This window comes from Lepidochelys kempii, chromosome 10, assembly GCF_965140265.1.
Source record: "Lepidochelys kempii isolate rLepKem1 chromosome 10, rLepKem1.hap2, whole genome shotgun sequence".
NCBI lineage: Eukaryota > Metazoa > Chordata > Testudines > Cheloniidae > Lepidochelys > Lepidochelys kempii.
In genome coordinates this window covers 50,840,526-50,862,890 of record NC_133265.1, presented here as the reverse complement: position 1 = coordinate 50,862,890, position 22,365 = coordinate 50,840,526, and the positions used below count along the sequence as shown (strand labels likewise).

General features: G+C 38.3%; 1 protein-coding gene across 5 annotated transcripts in view; it reads left to right on the top strand.

Moving 5' to 3' along the window:
- Window positions 1–22,365, top strand: part of CHRNA5 (cholinergic receptor nicotinic alpha 5 subunit) — a 28,553-nt gene that overhangs the window by 4,331 nt on the left and 1,857 nt on the right. Inside the window, exons 1-6 of one of the 5 annotated variants that reach the window (XM_073303533.1) lie at window positions 10,264–10,296; window positions 12,465–12,495; window positions 14,125–14,276; window positions 15,317–15,361; window positions 16,279–16,388; window positions 17,456–18,287. In XM_073303533.1, coding sequence (XP_073159634.1) covers window positions 10,267–10,296; window positions 12,465–12,495; window positions 14,125–14,276; window positions 15,317–15,361; window positions 16,279–16,388; window positions 17,456–18,287 — 1,200 coding nt within the window. In that variant the 5' untranslated portion in view covers window positions 10,264–10,266. Of the gene's footprint in view, window positions 1–10,263; window positions 10,297–12,464; window positions 12,496–13,827; window positions 13,984–14,124; window positions 14,277–15,316; window positions 15,362–16,278; window positions 16,389–17,455; window positions 18,288–22,365 lie in introns of those variants that run through there. The other 4 variants (XM_073303531.1, XM_073303534.1, XM_073303532.1 and 1 more) reach the window with 4 other exon arrangements.

Here is a 22,365-nt window from a genome sequence, read left to right as displayed (position 1 = left end):
ATGTGTACAGAATAAATTAAATTTGTATGAATAAAATGTTTCTAACCTTAAAATCCTTCATTATGTCTTTTCCTTTTCCTCTTTCCACTTCCCACTTTACTTTGTACACTTTTCCTACTTTTTCTCTCTCCTTCAACCTTTCAGATGTCTTTTTTCCTTCCAGATTTCCCCATCAGTTGTTTAATTGCAGCCTTCCCCAACATTCTGCATGTCCCTTCTTCTGTCCTCACTGCCAGGTCCCTGGTCAGCAAGAATGATGCCTTTCCCCCATCCTGTTCCTAGGCTGATAGTGGCCTATCCCATTGACTTCAATGAGGCCAGGATTGCCACACAGTGGCTCTGCTTTCCACTCCGAGGCTGCCAGCCAGCATCTGGCATTTGGTTTCTTCATCTACATTAGCTGTTCAGCAGGAAGTAGACATCACTTCTGCTCCCCACTGAACTTATCACTGAGCAGAAGAAACTAATGCTAAACCAAAGAAGAATATTGCTAGGGCTCTTCAAAGCAGTGCATTTTATCATATGCACAACAGTGGTGCTGGTATTCAGTGACCCTGGAGACTGGTGGAGCAATAAACATCTTGGCAAGCCATAGGTTGAGACATTGTTATCTTTTAATATTTACAGTCGTGCCCACAATATGCTAAGCACAGTACAGGCATTCAAGAAGGGTGGCAGTGTAAGGTCTGAGGAGCTCTTAATCTAAGGACTGACAGACATGGGCAAGGGAAAAAATAGGTAATCTATATATGTCAACTTGATTCTCTGTAAGCAGCATGGCCATATACTATGATGATGCTGGTTTTCAGCAAGACTTGCAAAATCCATTAACTAGTGGTAAGTAGTAAGCTTTCCCTGCTGCCAAGCCATTAGTAGATATTTTGCCGAAGTTTTGATTTAAACGTTCCTTGCTTTTCTGACTGCAATAATAACCTTCTAAATGTGAACATAAAAAAATCAGTGTTGCCTTCTTTACTTCACAAACACAGCTCTGTTCGTCTGCTCATCTTTATAACGTTGCCAAGCAGTACCAGCACAGGGGAGGGATAGCTCAGTGGTTTGAGCATTGGCCTGCTAAACCCAGGGTTAAGAGTTCAATCCTTGAGGGGGCCATTTAGGGATCTGGGGCAAAAATTGGGGATTGGCTCTGCTTTGAGCAGGGGGTTGGACAAGATGACCTGCTGAGGTCCCTTCCAACCCTGATATTCTATGAAACAAACTTAAAAAATCTGGTCAGTCACACAGCCGCTTTTCAAATTTTTGCAGTTGTCAGTGTGAAACTGTCAAGTACATCCATTTCACTCTGCTGCTGCTGCCTGGGAAAAAGGAGTAGTAGAAGTATGCTCTGGGGTTATTTGCTTGGATAGAGAATAATTCTGCTCCCTGCAATAGCTAGACGGCTCTGATGGTGGGAGAAGAAACAGAAGGCTCTTCCTTTCTAGAAGCTAGAGAGAGTGAAGCTTCATACTCATAAGATATATACTGGCCAGAGCTGATACAAAAAACAAAGCCTCCCCCCTGCATCCCATCCCAAAAAAAGGAAAATACAAATACTACCACCCATTTCCTTTTTATATCAGTTAGGCATGAGGGAGGGAAATCACTCCCCCAACCAACGTAGCCATACCAACAAAAGCCCAGTATAAACAAAGTTATACTCAGAAAAAGGTCCTTTTGCTGGTACAGCTTATTTCATTCAAAGAACTGTTAGTTATATTGGCAAAAACACTCTTACTGGTTCAGAGCAAGTCTGCATTACAAAATTAGGTCGACCTGAGTTATGTCAACGTACAGCTGCTACAGTAATTACATCTCTTTTGCATGTCTACACGATGCTTCTTGTGTCATCAGTGCGCATCCTCACTGGCAATGCTTGCATTGATGCAGACAGCAGTGCACCCTGGGTAGCTATCCCACTGTGGAACTCACCACCATCTAGCACAGGGTGTTTTGGGAAGGGTTTACAATGCCTCATTGGGGCAAACGAGTCATACAGGAGTGATTGGGAACATGGTTTCAATGTTCCGTGATGTAGTTTTCTCCATCCCAGAATTTTATCTGCATCCCATAATGTTTCACGCATTTTTTCAAAAGCCGTGCAAACCCGTGCATCCTCCATCTCTCTGAGAAGCATGCACAGTTCTGCACTGTTTTGATGAGTGTTGCAAGCACAATGCACCTGATCCTGCAGTATCTGCAGAGGAACCGTGGGAAACTTGACAATTCTTTGGAGATCAGCTTGCTGTGGGATATGGAAAGAAATAATTCAAGGTTGTTGTTGGCATTCACAGAGCAGCTGCAGATGGTAGAGCACTGGTTCTGTGGACGAGAAACAAGCACTGACTGGTGGGATCACATCATTATGTAGGTATGGGATGACTAGCGGTGGCTGCTGCTCTTTCAGATGCACATGGCCACATTCCTGGAACTGTTTGTGGAGCTTGCTCCAGCACAGCAACACCAAAATGAAACTGCACTGACAGTGGAGAAGTAAGTGGCAATTGCTGTGTGGAAGCTTGCAAGGCCAGGTTGCTATCAATCAGTCGGGAATCAGTTTGGAGTTGGGAAATCCACTGTATGGGTTGCTGTGATGCAAGTGTGCAGGGCCATTAATGGAATCCTGCTACGAAGGACTGGGCAATGTGCAGGACATACTGGATGGTTTTGCTGCAATGGGGTTCCCAAACTGCAGTGGGGTGATAGATGGCATGCATACCCCTATTTTGGCATCAGACCACCGTGCCACAGAGTACATAAATAGAAAGGGCTACTTTTCTATGGTATTGCAAGTGCTGGGTGATCACTGGGGATGTTTTACCTACATCAATATGGGATGGCCAGGGAAGGTGCATGACGCACACATCTTTAAGAACGCAGGCCTGTTCAGAAAGCTGCAAGCAGGGGCTTTCTTTCCAGACCAGACTTCTCAACATTGGGGATGTTGAAATGTCAACAGTGATCCTGGGAGACCCAACCTATCCATTACTGCCGTGACTCATGAAGCCATACATTGGCCACCTTGACAGCAGCAAGGAGTGCTTCAACCACAGGCTCAGCAGAGGCAGAATTACACTGGCACTGTCTACTCAGGAGATCAGCCCTCAGGGAAAAAAATAGCCCAATGGTTATAGCTGCCTGCTGTGTGCTTCATAATATCTGTGAGGCAAAGGGGGAATAGTTTTTGCCTGGGTAGAGGTGGAATGACTGTCTGCTGACTTTGAGCAGCCAGATACCAGGGCTATAAGAAGACCTCAATGGGGAGCTATAGGGCTCAGGGTGGCTTTGAAAGACCATTTTAATTGTGAGCCACAGTAATGTGTGTTGCGCCTGGCATTGTTTTTTTTGCATCCTGGTATGAACCTTGTAATGGATGCTGTGTGTGTAGTAATATAACATTGCGAATGCACATATTGCTATTATCTGTGAATGATGTCAGCCCCAGCCAGCATATATTGTGAACTAATAAAGATTAAGTGTCCATAAATAGACTTTTATTCCAAACCCATGCTAATAGACATATTTATAATTGAATGAAACTTTATAAATACAGAGAAAAGAACATTTGAAGGGGAAAGAACAGTCATTGTCATTTCACAAACACATATACCAATTGTGTCTCTCACAGGTCAGTGTATGTGCAGCAGCCCCAGATACCATGTGGGAATGAGGGGTGTAAGGAGGTCCTGGAATGTCGTTCTCTATGGGCTGCAGAGGGAGGAGAGCACAGGTCTGTTGAACCTGAAGATCAACAAAAGTCTCCAGCATGTCTGTTTGACGCTTGAGAAGTGCTAGCATCTCCTGCTGCACATCTCTCTCCTTTTCCTGTTCTGTTCTGCAGGGCCCTCTCTGCCTAACTCTACAGGGGAATGAGAAGCAGATAATGAATAGAATTGCTATTTCACTACCTCTTCTAGCATGATTAAAAAGGAGTAAATGAACAGATATGTCCCTGCAATATCAAAGCAAACGACATACTTACCAGAGGTTCTTTCCCCTGCATCAGACTTGCCTGCGCTGGACTCAAAACACAGGTCCTGGCTTGCTGTGCTACTGAATCACTGGTCGCCTCTCCCCCATACTCCTCCTCCTGCTCTTCCTCATCCAACAACTCCTCCTCACTGTTCACTCTGGGGTCTGTGACTCTGACTCCTCTGAAGTATCCGCAGGGCTCTTGGGGGTGGTGGTGGTGTCTCCGCTGAGACATGCATGCAGCTCTTTGTAAAAGCAGCAAATCTGTGGCTCTGCACCAGAGTGACTGTCAGACACCATTGCCTTTTGTTACGCCTGCCGCAGCTCCTTGGCTTTCATGTGGCATTCCTGCGGGTCCCTTTTGTAGCCCTTTTCCCCCATGCCCCAAGCGATTTGCTCGTAGATATTGACTTTTCAGTAGCTGGATTGGAGCTGTGCCTGCACAGCCTCTTCTCACAGACTCAGGACACCCACCACCTCCTGTGTACACCAGGCAAGAGCAGCCTGCAGCATGTAGCCAGCACAGTCAGCTGGGCAGTTGCTAGGTGAGCTCTCCACACCAAGCAAGCAGGAAATGGAATCTCAATAATTCACAGTGATTTAGAGGACAGGGCATATACCTGTGTGTCTGGTAGGGATGTAAAATAGTAACCAGTTAACCAGTAAGCATTAGTGAGCAGCCCCAGCCACGCCGGCTGGCCGACAGGAGCAACCAGCAGTTAACTGGTTAAACGATATAATTTTAATTGTTGAAATGGTTAACTTTTTAAAACAATATTTACATCTCTGGTGCCTGGCCACCAGGCAGCAGAGTTCAAAACAGTGACCAGAGCAGTCATGGTGGGGCACTGTGGGTCATAACACAGTCTCTACACTGTGGGACATAAAGTTTAACATAAATAACACAGTGTTTACACTGACACTGAATTGATCTAACTACGTCAACCTAAGCGCTATGTCTCTTGCAGAGGTAATTATTAAGTCGGCATAGCGGGCGAGTTACATTGCTGGGAGCAACATTTTAGTGTAGAGGTTTACAGAGTTAGGGCAACATAAGCCTTACAGTTCATAAACTCTGTCTTCACTAGGAATGGCAAACCCTTTCTAGTGTAGGAAAGGCCCGAGTAACTGTGGGGATGGCATGAAAGCCTGATTTTTTCACTGCCTTCCAAGTGCATCAATAGTCCAGGAACACACACTGAACATTGTTCATTTCTATTAAAACATATAAAAATTACAAATTACCATTCTGAGTCTTTTTCTGCTTTCCCTAGTGTAAACAATGAGGAGCCCTTGTGGCACCTTCGAATTTTTTGTTTGTGTTGTTTTGTTTCTAGTTTGTCACCTTGCTTTTACAGAAAAAGAAACTAATGATCTACTGTTAAATGGTACCTGGATTGTCAAAGATTTCTTGCCAAAAAAAAAAAAAAAAAAAGCAAAAATATCTTTAGAAAAAGATGGGCAGCAAGGATTGTCTGAAACAATTCTATAGTTTTCACTGGGAAAGAATTTTCCTTTAGCAATTGAAGGATTGAGTTTCAATCTACCTTCAGTTTTTGATTAAATACTTCTGATTTTGGCATGAATGTGGGGGAAATTCAGCATCCAGGACCTCATTAGGTGGGGACAATGAGTTTTGTTTAGAATTGCTGTTTATGTGGTGATGTAGTCTAAAGTACTTTAGGGCTCCTGGCCTTGAACGAAACAATTTTTTGCAATCAGATTACATTTGTGATTAGGACAAATTGACAGGCATCAATTGAATATTAAATTCATTGTCAGTCATGCTCCTTTATTCAGGAGCTTGAATCTGATGCAGTGGAGTGAATATTCCATTGCTCAATGGAGAGGCAAAAAACGACAGAGGTCTCTCTCTGGGCAAAGCATGGTAAACTGCTTCATGCATTGCACCCAATATTGAGATGTAAATTCTTTCATCTCTTCTACCAAGGATTTGAGCATTTTTCATCTTTGAAAAACTCATCAAGAAATAAAGGTGGAAATTCAGTTTAACCCAAAGGTACCTTTGGGGGTTGTAATGAAAGTGTTTGTGTAACTCTAAAAATACTTTTCCTATCAACAGTTGAAGTTTTTCTGAAATAGGGGGATACAAGTTGGACTGAATTTCTAAATAAGTAACTAAATTACTATGTTAAAATGAGGGCAAATGTGATAGAAGGAAGTTAGAAAGAGGTGTAATGATTACTGTAACTTTTTCCATTGCATGACCAGGCAGGGGTGCTGGAACAATTTGTATAGTGGGAGTGCTCAGAGCCATTGAACCAAACTGTAAACCCTGTTATATGATGGAAACCACTTCAAGCCAGGGGGTGGTGCCACACCCCCAGCACCCTAGTTCCAGCACCTATGTGACCAGGAAATCATCAAATCTGTCTGAAGATGTACCTATTATACTTTCAGTTATATGGCCTCTGTTCCCCTTTCACTGCTGCTCTACCAAATCTGCCCATAGATTTGATATTTATAATCTACATATTCTGCTTGTTTGCATCGATGGCAACTATAAAACTTTTTATTCTTTTTTATGAGTTGCAATACAGAAATTGTGTAATTGAGTTCCCCATTCATTGGCACTGGTGAAACACTTTCTTAAATATTTAATTTTAACAATTGAGGTAAGGGCATGCAAATTTCAGTATATTTTGTTAATATTAAGATTTACAAAATTTGCAAAGAGGCTTTATTCTAATTAAGTTTCATGACCAAACTTTAATATGTTATCAAATTTTGATATGCAGTAAGGTATTACTGGTAGCAATTTTCTTTAAAAATCATTTTACTTTAGTTTCTTTAAGTTAGTATTAACACTAGTTATTGGAAGACTGGATGACATGGTGTTTTACACCTCTGGCATTTTGTAGAGCAGTCAGAGATTGAAATAAATGTACAGAGCAAACTCTTCTCACCACTACAGGCTTTTTCTGAAGAACTAGATTGTCCCAGCAGTGTGGGGAAACTTGTGCTGCTTCACCATGGGTCATTTCTATTCTGTGGCTAAAGGAGGGACATTGTTCTTTGGGACTGACAATCCATCACTGCATTCTGACACATTTCAGGATGTGAGTTTGTGATGAATAAGATATTACAGATATATATAAAGTTTGCTGTGCTATAATTGATTGTACCATTATTCCTGTCTCCTGTGAGTACTTAGAGTGGGCGATACATTGTCCCTTTTTTGTTGAAAATATTGTGCTCTACATCTCTGAATCTCAAGGAAAAGAATCATTTTAGTCAAAAGTTTGTTCTTCAGACTTGCTGTTATCTACCCACTTAAAGCACAAAAATGAATCTTTGTAACATTTAAACGTGTTTATAGCTACTTCATAAGTACACTTATTCTTGAGTTGTTACTTATGTTTCCAAATACTGAAAATAAGATGTTCAATATATTCTAATAGGATTAGAAAGTTTAATTTTAGGTTTTTTATTGTATTTCTTGAAAATATAAATACCTGTCAGAAAAACACGTAGGGTAAAATTTCCAAAAATGCCTAAATTAATTTTCAAAAGTGACTTAGGTACTTAGGGGTTCAAGCCTTAAAGTAAGTAAATGGGAATTAAACTCCTAAGTCACTTAGGCATTAAAAAACTGTTCAGTGTTTGGTACAAAGCAGCCATCCCTAATCATAAGATTTTTAATAAAGTGTTACTGTTAATTACGCTAAGCTTATTTTTTTTACTTTGTACTGTTTAAAGTACAGCTTTTAGATTATAGAACTTTTTCACCCTTTTAAAAGTAAGACTCTTGCTTGGTAATGGAGGAGAAGTAAACATGGCTCATTTTTTTTATATTTACCATTCTTGATTATTTATATGCCAATATCAATAAAATCAGAATAGTTTTCAAATACAAAACCATGTCAGGCCTCTGTCAACACTGACTACATTGTTGCTGTCCATAGTGGATTAACCAAATAGGTAGATTTAAAAATGTAGAGCATATGTCATCCCAGGCAACAATTTTAAAGGTGACCTACAAAGGACTTGTTTTTAAAATTGCCCTGTTCTCAGCCCATACGTTCTCCAAATTTAGCAAAGGCTTTTTCCTGATAGTTTTGTACTTTTATAAGTATATTTATACAACGTGGAACAGCATCAAACATCCATTGCATTGGGAAAATGAATTTTAAAAAGGAAATGGCAAACACATACTTTACTCAATGACCAGAAAAATTTGCTCATTCATACTCTTGTTTGGAAATATTTGAAGTGGTGGCAATAGAAAGCTGATGAAAATAATCTTGCTTCTCAGTTCCTTAGTACAGAGCTGTTGACAGTAGGTGAGATTTTAAATAATGTCTTGATCAGCTTTGAATTAAACTGGATATAATAAACAATTGATACAACTTTATCGCTAGCCACTTGAGCAATTAGATCGTTCAGAAATAGCTTCAAGTTTAACTAGAAGCAAGAAAATTATCTTTTCACTGAGAATTGAAATATCCCAGTTATAGATATTATGCCTTAATTAGTAGCACACTCATATCCTAACTTTAAAAAAACCAGTGTGAGATTGACAGCTGTGGATACTGACAGCTTCTTTCTACAGAATAGTTGTCATGTATTTATGTACCAGATATGGACTAGAGTTGCCAGTTTTGGTTTGACATATTCCTGGAGGTTTCATCACATGACATAATCTTTAATTAAAGATTAACCTTTAATTCCTGGAGACTTCAGGACAATCTGGGAGGGTTGGCAACCCTAATATGGACTGATCACAGAGTTTGCTTATACACATCACATGTGTTCATGATAAGATGCTTTAATGCTCTGCCAGACATGGCTGAGGTTCATTTAAATTAGGTATTTACTCATAACACCACCTAGTCGCTGAATAGTATAATACAGTTTAGCATTCCATTACACCTCCCCTTTTATGTTCTACATTCCTGCCATTTACAATGTGTACACTATCATGCTGTCTTTGAAGTATGTATGTCTGCTAAGTGTCTGCTAAGTGTATGTCTGCTAAGTGAATCATGCTGGTTTTCTAATTACACGACCTGCATGCGTAACAACTTGTCATCTGGCTAGCCATTAGTTGCAACAACTGGCTGTGGTTGGTCCAGAATCCTTGAATCATCATTGTCTTGTTCTGCATCTGCCATCTGTAGAGTTTGCTTTGTTGATTGTTCTCTTTGAGGCGCATACTGTCAATGCCAGCTGTTTCTGTTGAACTCTCTACTGTTGGTCTTGATCAAATATGATCTGGATGCTGAATTATTTCTCTTTATGACAGCTAGAGTTGTCCATCCCTTTTCTCCATCCAATTAAACACGAACACAGTGACCAGGTTCTAGACCCAGCAGTTCTCTGAATGACATCTGTTGTAAAAGTGTTCATAAGCTCTTTTAGCCCTTGTATCCAGTTTGGCTACTCTCTTTAGGTCTGGCCACTTTGGAGATGGATTCTTTTCCAAAATTGGAACAGTAGTTCTGATTTTCAGTAGGGGTCAGAGGATTTTTCGGTCTGCATTGTGCTGTCCTTTCAATTTTTTGCCTTTCTGTTGAGACTTGAAGAAATCAAGCTAATCAGGTGCTAATTTTAAGATGTGGATTCTAGCCTATTAGAAACCAAATTATTCATTTCACACAGTCTTCCAAACTACTCTGGACTCTCCCAGCCTTTAATGGTCTGGGCTGAATTTGAATGAGCAGCCTCGACCAGCCTCTTTACTAGCCCTATGTGTCATCCAGTCCAGCTTGATTTTAAAAAAATAATTGATAACAAAAAAGGAGTATTGGCAAAATGATACGGAGTGTTATCTAAGTTACTATCTGGAAGGTATTTAAAATATTTTGTAACAAGCTGCTACCCATACAACCTGTATGAATACAAAAGAGGGCCAGCATAAAGTTTGTAGATTTGGGGGTTTATCATATTGCAAAAAATGTTCGTACTGAAGCCCAAGGTATTGCTTATAAATATGAGTAGCTGATAACTTGAAAAAGTATTGATCTGTGGTCTTGAAAGAGAAAAGGAATTAAAAGGCATCACAGAAGCTATTATTTGCATACTCCCCCAATGAAATAAATTAGATCTTTGGAAAATTGTGCACACCTTTGTTTAAAATGGAATTGAATGCCAAATGTCTAAAATAAACATTTAAGAACATAAAAATCCCATCTACATTAGTGAATTAAATTTCATGTTTAATAGGATTTCCATGTGAACATTTAGAGGCATGTGTAGCCTGAAGATAACAAATTTCTGTTCAAGATATCTCTTTACAGAAGTGTAGAAGATAATGTGAAGTGCCAAGCACCATCAATGCACAACTTTCTATGCTCCTGGTCCAAGGTCAGTTCATGAAGAAAGAATGTCAAACTGCATGGTCACTCAAATTGTATGACAAATTCAACAGATAATTGTCAGTGATAGAAAAGAAAGTTGTATTAATCGTAACACAAAAAAGGATATTTCATGTATTTTCAAAGGATTAGGCTCAAATGTAGAAAACACTTCATGATTTGATGAAGAAATGAAAAATATGGAGACAGAGGAATAGTTCTCTCAGTATATTGTGTCTTCAAGTAGTATAATTTTAAACTGCTGTATAAACTGCTGCAGGGTTTGACAAATTCACTTGCCCACTTATCAGTCACAAATAGGAAACATTCCCTGGCTAGTGAGGGTTACATTCAGCTTCTGCAGAATATAGGATTTCACTAAAAAACAAACAAACAGAAATTTCCAGCCCTTAGGGCATCTGCAAAGATAACTTTCTGAATATGAATTAAATTAACTGTAAACTAATAGAGTTGTATTCTGAAACTGAGGTGTTACCCTAATCCTGAAAGCAGCACACAACACGAGGCATTAAAGTGCTGCCGGAGTCGGTGGCAGAAGGAGTCCTTTACCCAAAACCATTCCCTGGCAGCAGACCTGCACTGTTGCTGCTACTCCAGCTCTGAAGACTAGAGTAGTGTTTTTGCTACTTGTTCTCCTGCTGAGGGCGAAAGAAGAGATAGTTAACAGCCATAGTGGCAAATCTGACCCAAATCTGCACTGTGCAGAAGAATGCAGGGTATCCCCCTGGAGCTGGGCTCTGTAGTGCACAGGTTGTGGGCCTTCTCTTTACAAGTTTCTCAGATCCCACCTCCCATTCCTACACAGCGGAATGTCACTGATTTTGCCACAGGAGGTCCCTCCACTGCTGAATAGAAGGGGACAGAATTGTCTGCCTCTAAGCGTGCGAACTATTCCATTCAGATGAACGGGGTGTTAATGCTGAAACCTTGCTATTTCTGATTTAGTTTTACCCCTCAATTGATATGCCTGGAACTTTAGGGTGAACTTAACTCAAACCTTTACATGCTGTTGACAAATAGGGTAAATCTTCTGTATTTAATGAATACTGAATGGATTGCCGGAGTTTAGGCTCAGTGAGATCTCATTCCTGCTTACTGAAAGAGAATTTATGGTTTAGGGGAAGACTGCTGAAAGGTATTTGGTCTAAGGCTCCATTTCATATCCATTTTTTGTACATGTTCATTCATGCAGGGGTTTGTGGAAGGAAATTCAGATTTAACTACAAAATATTACTAATATTACAGTGAACTACAACTGAATTTGTTAACACTATTGCTAGGATTTCCAGGATACAGTCTGCTATCTACAAGGCAAAAATAATTGTTGCTCTCTCCTGTTGGTGGCAACAATATTGTCCATAGCCTGTTGTTGAAAGAAAAAGATCCTCCATCACCGATACGTGTATTTTCCAAGGTTTATGTATTAACAATGGAAAAGCCTGTGTACTGTATCAGAGAAACAAAATTCAAAGGGATTACTGATAATAACAGTATGGCTGCCTGCCATAGAGTATACAGAGGTAGATGACTCTTAACCTGTCAAACCCCCTTATCTTTTCATGCTTTGTGTATCAATTTTTATAGGACCATAAAAATTGCAGCACTGATCAGATCAGTGGCCTGTTTAGTCCCATAGTCAAAACTGGCAAGTAACAACTGCACCAAAGGAAAATGAAAAAACGCTATTATGGGCTTAATCCTAGGGAGTTAGTGAGTCTTAGGTCCTGAAACATGAGTGTTGATAACATGTATATTTTTTCATCCTGGTTAGTGTAACTGAGGCCAGCATATTCATATGAACATCTAATCGTCTTTTAAATCCTACTAATCTCTCCTCACTAATAGTTTGTCACAATGAGTGTTGCGTGTTAATTTTTGTATTAAAATATTTGTAATTGGTTTTAAGTATAACTTTAATTGCATTTATTGTCCCCTTGTGCTTCTATTATAAGATGGGGTATATAGGAGTATCTGAGTGACTTTCTCTGTATCATTCACTATTTTATTTACTTCTGTATGTTGGATAGATTCACCTCCTCTCTAAACTAAATAGTCTTAATCTTTTTAATCTCTCCTCATATGGAAATCTTTTCATGTCTTTAATCCTTTTTGTTGCCCTTCTTTGGACCCTTTCTGTTTCTGCAATATCCTTTTTAGATGGGTACCAATACGGAGCACAGAATTTCAGGTGAGGACAAGCCATGAATTTATGTAATGACATTATAATATTTTTAGGCTATATTAGGAAAGGAATAGAGAATAATACTGATATCTTACTTGGGTTTTTTTATTGTCTGTTTTTACTCCATTTACCTTGAGCAGGTCACAGTGATGCCTAGCTATTTTTCCTGAGTGGTTTCAGTCAATCTAGAACCTCATTGGTGTATATGAGCATTTACATTTTCTTCCATTATATATGTTCAGTTCCTTAACCACAAACCACATTACCCTCCCCTGCACAGTGCGGAGGCTGGCATAATAGAAACCAAACCAGTAGAGTTGAGGGTGAGAGGGAAGAATTGCTGCTCTACTTTCTTCCTGGCCCTTCCATGCTGGTATAGGGGTTTGTGGTTGGGAGGGATGGGGAAGAGCCAGAGCCAGGCAGCATTTACTTTCTGCTGCAAGTTCCCTTGAGTTTGGATGTGTTTCCAAGTTATTGCTAGGTTTTTTTCAAGTAGTAGTTCCCTTCCTCCCGCCCCCTCACAATAGCTGCAACTCCTACATTCCAAATGAGTTAATAAAGTAAACATTAGGGATGTAAAATGTTAACCAGTTAACCGGTAAGCATTAGTCTTACTGGTTAACCCAGCTTAACCGTTAATCCCCGAGCAGGCCGGCCCACCAACCCCAGCCACGCCAGCCGGATTGGTCCCAGCCCCTCTCCCTTTAATCGGTTAACCATTTAAACAAAATATTTTTTAATTGTTTAAACTGTTAACTTTTTAAACGATATTTACATCTCTAGTAAACATGAGTTCTTAAATAACCAAGAAATACAGTAACAGTTTTAAAACTTGACCTTACCTGGTGTTAAGAGGAAAAATACACAATAGTCTTTCATTTTGCTCTGATTTGAAACAATTACACCCAAGGTTCAGTAGAGTAGGACATATACAACCATATTAGTGAATGTTTTATATGATGCTGTTCTAACCACGAGATGAAAGTATTCCTTTTGTCTGAATTCCTTCCACCTTACTCCACTGAAGCAAGAAGGCAAAAAAACCTGTCAGTCATCCCACCTATAAAGGATGCTGCAACTCCTTTCTGACTCAGTTTTTATGTTTGCGTCATGGGAGGATGAGACTTACATTGACTGGTGCCCATTTTGGGGAGGGTTTTGTAGTATGGTTAAAATGTGTTTGAAACCACACTATTATAAATAAATAGCTGTAGTTAGTTTAGAGGCATTATCTAGTTTAAAAAACACTCTCTGTAGGATTTTTCCAATTACCTGGTGCCTGGATGATTTGTAAAAATGGCACAAGAAAATTTTTTGGTTATGTCTCACTTTTTCCAGTGTTACTCATAGATGGTGAGATAAGGATCCACTGTTTTTGGGCTTCAGATTTGGAAAGTATGATGGTGCTAACAAGAGTAATGAATAATAAAATCAGTGAATTTTATCAAGCTAACCGTAGGTGGCTTAACCTCCACCACCCTCACAGACAAAAAGGTGATTAGATGAGAAATAAATTTCTATATGTACATACCTGAATCTATATAATTAAATATCAAATTGTACCAATGTTCATGAAAATGAGTACATTGTATTTCACTATATGTGTACATTAAACATATTTCTTTCGTTGTGTAGGTGTATCAGAACCTTCTTTTATTGCTAAAAGTGAAGATTGTTTGTTTAAACACTTATTTCAAGACTATCAAAAATGGGTTCGCCCAGTCCAACACTTGAATGACACAATAAAAATAAAGTTTGGTCTTGCAATCTCTCAGTTAGTGGATGTGGTATGTATGATAAATAATTTTAAAACTAAAAACTGAGCAAAGCTTTTGGAATAGGGAAGTGCTTATGAAAAATAACTTGATATTCTATTGTTAAATAATTGTGCATATCATATATATATATATATTTTCTTTATATAAAATAAATGAAACATTTTAAAAAGAGGCTTATATAGGTAAGGGTGCAATGAGGAGGGAAGCCCCAGAAAGAGAGAGCCTCAGAGAAGTGAAGATGAAGGAAGAAAAATAGAGAATTGTCAGAGGCCACAGAGAGAATGATGAAAATAAGTGGTCCTTGGACATATTTTTGTTTTCTGTAAACTTTGTTAACTAAAGCTTTTAGTATTTGTAGAGTTATTGGGTTTTCTATTGTTTAAAATTAATTTCAATTAATAAATACAAAAATATATGTTTTCAAATTATAGCAATCTGTTCTGTTGTTGGTTCTATAAATATAAAATACAGGAAAGTTATTGGACAAAAAAAGAAGAAATAAAGATAATGTCCTTGAAAATGTCAGTTTCATAAAAGAGGAGATAATCTACTGGCATGGCATTAAAGATGTCAACTTGATTTTTTTAAATTTACTAATTTAAAAAATGTTTCCTAATTGAGCACCTTTTGAAAAGTATATTCTGAATTTAAACAGAAAAAAAAATCTGTAAAGATTTTTTCTGCTCCCTTAATGTTTTTAAGGAGTATTTTTAATTAGTCATTTTGTTCCTTGATGACTCTGCAGGGAAACAGTAGTACTATACATAAAATGCTGTAAAATATACAAAGTAAATCAATGTTGGATGTGAGGGGGAGGGGAAATCACTTTTTCATTAACTTCTTTTGGTTACTGTAATCGTAGTTGGTGGCTGTAACAATAGTACTTAGAAAAAATAGACAAACGTGATTTTCAAATGGAGTCCTTCTCAATTAATATATTTGTATTGCAATTTATGAGCCTCCTTTGAACAAAACCACAGTTGGTTACCGTGAATAAGCAGTGTAAAATCATTGTTCCCATAAAAACATGCTGTTTAAATTTTTTATAGGATGAGAAAAATCAGTTGATGAAAACAAATGTTTGGCTGAAACAGGTATGTGCAAATGTCAACTGAAGAGTCCACTGAGTGACTAAAATGTAAAGTTATCAATTTATTAGGTGTTTGTGTATTTATAGGATCTTCATTTAAAAGCTATATTAATCTTTATTTTATATAGCATGTTTAATACAAAAGGCATATTACAATACTTGAAAGAATTAAAAATTCAGTTAAATAATTAAAAAATAAATCTAAAAGCTCTCTCAAAAAACAAAATTTCTAATAAAAGTGACACATTTTAGATACATTTATTAAATGAAGCTACATATATTCAGACATATATTTTGAAATTCCTATAACAAAGCATCCTATTTTTAGTCAGAAACTGTCACAAACACAAGATAGTATAGCTTTGTATAATTGCTTTTAAAAAGTTATTTTAAAATTACACTGTTAAGATATTTTTTATCCTATTTTGATTAACAAAGCTCAGGACTTTTAATTTCATGGCCAGTAATCTATCTGGAGGTCGAGGAGGGGCTTGCTATAAGCATCTAGTTGGTTTATTCTGCCCTACGTATAGGTATTAGCTCATAAGCAGGAAGTGCACTCAAGTTATAATAATCACAATCCAGAACTAAACTTCGATGCAGTTATTATCTTTAGACATATTTGTCACTGAGTTACCCTTAAATTGTTACAAAATGTTTCCTCCTTTCATCCCACTTACCATCTTCAGTCCTCTAACTCTTCCCTGCACCTTTATTGACTTTGAGAAAAGTTTAGGGCCCCTGCCCTACCTGCAGTGAACACACGGTTTACTAAATTATATTTGTAGAACTTTCTCAGTTTTCCTCATTCCCAAGTAACTGCCATGTATACTCAGTTGTTTTCAGTGTTGTTGCAGTTGTGTCCCAGGGTATGAGAGAGACAATGTAGATGCGGTAATATCTTTTATCATGTGTTTATAGGAATGGATAGATGTAAAATTAAGGTGGAACCCTGAAGACTATGCTGGAATAACATCTATTCGTGTCCCATCAGAGTCTATCTGGATTCCAGATATTGTGTTGTATGACAAGTAAGATTTTAATCTTATTCTAGAAAATAAATCTACCCCTGCCACGTTGACTGTCCACTCTACACATAGAATGAGGCATGGGTTCTGAAGATAAATAGTCTGTGATCACATAATTAGACTGTATTATAATACATGCACATAAGGTGTCAGAATTAAAAAAGCATGGACTGCCTTACCTTTGGCATTTCCAGACTTCTGAGTGCTTTGCTTTACAATTTTAATGTTTTTTGACATTGCCTTTTTCTATGGAATTTTCTAGGATTTTTTTTTAAATGGTTTAATTCCTTCATATGAAGTGGTTTGCTAGTCAGAAGAAGAACACTATCCTGCACAAACATGCATTCTTTTATGCTAGGGCCCCTGCAGAGTCCTACCTGAATGAGTGCACAGTTCTGAATACAAACTAATAGGCTGAGGCTGTCAATATACATCCTCATATATATATAATACTCAATATACAAAGATGTGAAATGAAATTTTACTCACCTTTCTTATAAATCTATGCGGAGAGGTAATAGAACTTGGAGAGACTGAATTTTGAATGAAAGTTTCTGCTCACCTTATATTTGCATACTCAGTGCCCGTAGAACACTGGTTGATTGTTTAGTAAAAACACCTATTGTTGTATTTATAAAACAAAAAAGTTTGGAAGTGCCAAGTGTATTGTTTGTTTTTTGTATGCATAATTAAGTTAAAGTAAAATTGATTTTCACCAGCCCACCAATATGCACATCTGTTAAGCAGGGACGATTCCTATCAAAAGTCAAGTTTTGACCCTCTCTCCTGAGGCACTAGACCTGTTCAGAAAAGTTGCACAAATATTGTTATAATGGGAAAAATGTTTTTTCACGCTTTGCTTTTCCTCAGTCAGCTTAAATTAAAAAATAATAGAGTCCTGATCTGAGGACAAAAGTGCAAAATTTCCACTCAAAAGGTAAAAATCTGAGAGTGATAAGCATCTGAATGACACTTTGGAATGGTAACACTTAATAGGAAACCGTAAATAAAAGCATCTGGTTGTAATGTGTGTAATAACATAGCCAAATATGCATATTTTTTCCTTTCAGTGCAGATGGTCGCTTTGAAGGAACATCTACAAAAACAGTAGTAAAATATGATGGGACCGTTGCTTGGACTCCCCCAGCAAACTACAAAAGTTCTTGTACCATAGATGTTACATTCTTTCCATTTGACCTTCAAAACTGCTCTATGAAATTTGGTTCCTGGACCTATGATGGCTCACAGGTTGATATTATTCTAGAAGATTATGATGTTGACAAGAGAGATTTCTTTGATAATGGAGAATGGGAAATAGTAACTGCAACAGGGAGCAAAGGGAAGAGAACTGATGGATGCTGCTGGTATCCATTTATTACATATTCATTTGTAATTAGACGGTTGCCTCTTTTTTACACACTGTTTCTCATTATTCCGTGTATAGGACTTTCATTTTTAACTGTCCTTGTCTTTTATCTCCCTTCAAATGAAGGTGAAAAAATTTCTCTCTGCACTTCAGTACTGGTGTCTTTGACTGTCTTTCTTCTTGTTATTGAAGAGATAATACCATCATCTTCTAAAGTTATACCACTTATTGGAGAGTACTTGGTGTTTACTATGATTTTTGTGACATTGTCCATTGTGGTAACTGTCTTTGCTATTAATATTCATCATCGTTCCTCTTCTACTCACAATGCTATGGCACCTTGGGTCCGCAAGATATTTCTTCATAAACTTCCAAAGCTACTTTGCATGAGAAGTCATGTAGATAGATACTTTCCTCAGAAAGAAGAAACTAGCAATATCAGTGGATCAGAATCATCGAGGAACACCTTGGAAGCAGCTCTAGATTCTATCCGATACATTACAAGACATATCATGAAGGAGAATGATGTTCGCGAGGTGTGTGTAGTGGTGATGTTGCACTCATTTTTTCAGATTAGAAATTAGAATAGAAATCTAAACAATGGCTTAGAGTACCCGTCTCTGTTCTTATCTACTATAGCAATGACCAATTATTTCCTGAAGTAGCTAGAAATGCTAGCCTTGTTTCAAGATGTCCTGCTTCCGGGAAGCAATAAAAAGACCTTCCAGTAAACAAGTACATTTTTGGATAGACTCCATATGGGTAGTGTACACTTTCTGCAATGGTGATCAAAATCTGTCTCACTCCCTTTTACAGTTAAGCCTGTTGTGGTCTTTCTCAAAATATTTCCTTATAATTATAAATCCCATAGAGATGTTTGGTTAATTACAACTGTAGAGTGAATGAATATTCTAAATCTTATTTGCCTGTAGAGTGCTACTGGACTGTTTCATTATCACATTATTGTTGGGGAGTATGTATTCTTAATTTTAACACATGACAAGATATCTTTGTCATTTTAAATTTAATTGATTTTTATAATTTAAAAGAAAACCACATTAAAGCTGTCTTATGTGCAGTTCAGCAAAAATAGAACTAAATTTAATTTTACAGTCCTAAGTCCAAACCAGAACAATTCTTGTTATGAACTATAATAGTCCTTCTCTAAGTACTACCATAAATTATAGTAGGATTAAATTTAAGTGGTAACCAATGTGTATTTTGGATGAAAGTATGCTAAGGCAGAGCATTTTAAAAGATTTATTTTAATCAATATGTTTAAATCACCAAAAATACATTTCTTAATAGACAGTAATGACAGTAATGACATCAGTTGAATTAATCTTAAATGTGCTGTTTTAGTTTCCCCTTTTTCAAAAACTATTCTTTCTTCTATGACCTAAGAACCATTTTCAGGGCACTATTGACGTGTTTGGAAATGTGAGTGCATCCACTTTGCTGTCTGGCCACATGGGACAATCATGGAGTGTCTTCTGGCAGTGTGGGAGTCTACCAACATTTCTCCATCCAGGGGTGACCTGTTGGGAAAACTGGCCTGCTTGCCTCCTCTCCCATGTCTGGCCTTAGTTGCAAGCTGGCTTATTTGCTTCTGCCCCAGACATTTGCTCTTATGGGAGAGCTATGTGAATAGCTTGGTGCATATGCATTATTATTAATTATTTGTATTACTGTAGTGCCTAGGAGATGTAGACATAGACCAGAGGCCCATTGTGCTAGGTGCTGTACTGGTATCTTATCTTCATGCATTTTATATATAGTATAGCTGTATGTACAGTATTTCCTATATGTATTATGGCTACAATATGGTTACTGTCAGAACCATAATGTTGTATTTTATGTGTCTGATTCTTCTCTCACTTTCACTAGTGTAAATTTGTTGATTTAGATTTACACTAGAATAAGTGAATGGAGAATTATTTTCAACTGTGATGTTGCACCAACATATGTTTTTTGCATTGAACTACAAGTGAAGGGGTATTTGTAAGGAAAATATGTGCAGGTGTATTTATGCATCCAGCAACCACATATTCAAATAACTGCATACCTGAATGTGTGCTAGGGGTACAACAGTTGCTCTGGGTCAATTTCCTTTTTATCACCTGCATTCTTTGCCATACTGTGCAATATCTTGATTTTAAATATATATTTATAAATACAGTCTATATATTGTGAGGGAAAACACTAATAAGAGAGAAAAATCATAATCTAAGGTCTTGATCCTACAATGAGCTTCCCCTAGGTAGGCCCCAGCACCTGCAGGATCAGGGCCTTGGTCTAGTAGCTGGATCACTTGTAAATATTTTACTTATCTTTCAATAAGTGAAGAAAAAACAGAACTAATTTGATTTCTCATTGTGGGTCCAATCCTGTTAACAGTTGCTACAAGTGGAATTTTTGCTACTGTGAATATTGCTATTGAAGTATGCTAGTAAGTGCTACGGTCATACAAATAATAAATAGTAATAAGGCCCAAACCTGAAAACAGTTACTACCTTAGGAAAACACTTCTTCACTGTGGCCAACAGTATCATACCTCTTCAATTTTAAAGATATACATAATGTGTTTAATTTTAATAAAGTATAACAATATAGGAATAATATAGAAATATTAGATTTCACATCTGTCTTCTTTGATTTACCTTAATATAAGGCAATATAAATTTAAATTTTTGGTCTTGCCTTTGAAATTGGACCAGGCGCCAAAAGTTTGTTCAGTTTAGGGTTGTGTGGTGAAGATGACTTGCACAAAGAAATTACAAACATCAGATATGAAAGAAACCAATTTCTGTATAACACCCATACTGAGAGATTTCTGATAATTTCTCAGTTTGAACTATTGGCTAATTGTCCAAAACTTCCAGATTAACCATACTGGACTTTCTCTTTCTCTTTGATATAGCTAGAGAATAATGACAATGTCTTCTGGGAGATAATTTCCATTACTTGTTGGCAAAACTGCTGTTTAAAAATCATGCGGATTAATTTAGTGCTCATCAAAAAAACCTGAGGTATACAAGTTCACACAACTCTGCAAAATGTACCTCTCTCCTAAACTGCAAAACCCATTCTATTCCAGTTATAATCTTCTTGAGAAATGGCTACTGTGGTAGTTTAGTGACATGGACAAATGTCCATTTAAGGCAGGGGTGAAAGTAATAATAAATTATTAACGGTACGGAGGCGGCTCCAGCCCCTGGAAGGGGTGGGGCCTCAGGCAGAAGGGGCGGGGCTGGGAGGGTCAGCGTCCCCCAGCCAGCACATCTGCACTGCCTGGCCTCTGCCGCCCTGGGCTCCGGCGGTGATTTAAAAGGGCCCGGGGCTCCATCCACTGCTGTGGTAGTGGCAGCAGCAGCCGGGAGCCCCAAGCCCTTTTAAATCACCGACCCTGGGGAAGCTGCCCATTTGCCCCGCCCCCGTCAGCAGCCGAGGGGGGCAAAAGGGGCAATGACATTAAAGCATTGTTGCCCCTTTTGCCTCCCCAGTCGGCAGCCCTGCCAGTAGGGTCCCTACCGGCAGGGCTGCCAATGCGGGGGCAGGGGGGAGGGATAGTAACGTTAAAGCACTGCCTCAGCAGCACTTTGAGGGTCCTTAAAGCTCTGACGAGGTAAAGGACCCTCCTTAAAGTCAGGTTTCAGAGTAACAGCCGTGTTAGTCTGTATTCGCAAAAAGAAAAGGAGGACTTGTGGCACCTTAGAGACTAACCAATTTATTAGAGCATAAGCTTTCGTGAGCTACAGCTCACTCTGTAGCTCACGAAAGCTTATGCTCTAATAAATTGGTTAGTCTCTAAGGTGCCACAAGTCCTCCTTTTCTTTTTCCTCCTTAAAGTGCTGCCGCAGCAGCGCTTTAATGTTGCTGCCCCTTCCCCATTGGCGGTCCTGCCGGTGTGGACCCTTCTGGTAGGGCCGCCGATGGGGGAGGCAAAAGAGGCAGGGATGTTAAAGCACTGCCGCAGCAGCACTTTAACATGGACTGCATACGGGCCGGTACCGGCTTCTTACCAGTATGCTGTACCGGCCAGTACCGGCTCACTTTCACCCCTGATTTAAGGCCTCTGCTATTAGACCATCAAACTCATTTCTCATGTATCCTGAACTGGAACTCAAACCTAGATCTCAAGAGATGCATTACCCCTTTGCACCTCTAGATCTTAGTTTTTGTTTCTTCCTCCCAGTAGGAATTGCTTGGACCATGGATTTCCACTCAAATATAAGGGTGGAGTATTCTTCTGGATATCACATACTAAATGGAAAGTCTTATTTGCTGAGTTATGTTTAGATAGATGATTGAAGAATTGATCAAACACAATTCTCTCACTCTTTGGTTTCAGCCCCAAAAAACATTATCTACTAAATGCAAAAACAATTGGCTGATTTAGTTTAAAAAGAGTACAAAATCAAGGCAAAATTATGCTTTTATGGAACTTTGGGGAAAATAGTATTAATTTTTCTAAAATGAAATGCTATCAAAACAATTAAAAATACTATTACTCATCAAAATGTTCACTGTTGTTGCTGAGTCACTCTAAAGTAATAGGTTTCAGAGTAGCAGCCATGTTAGTCTGTATCCGCAAAAAGAACAGGAGTACTTGTG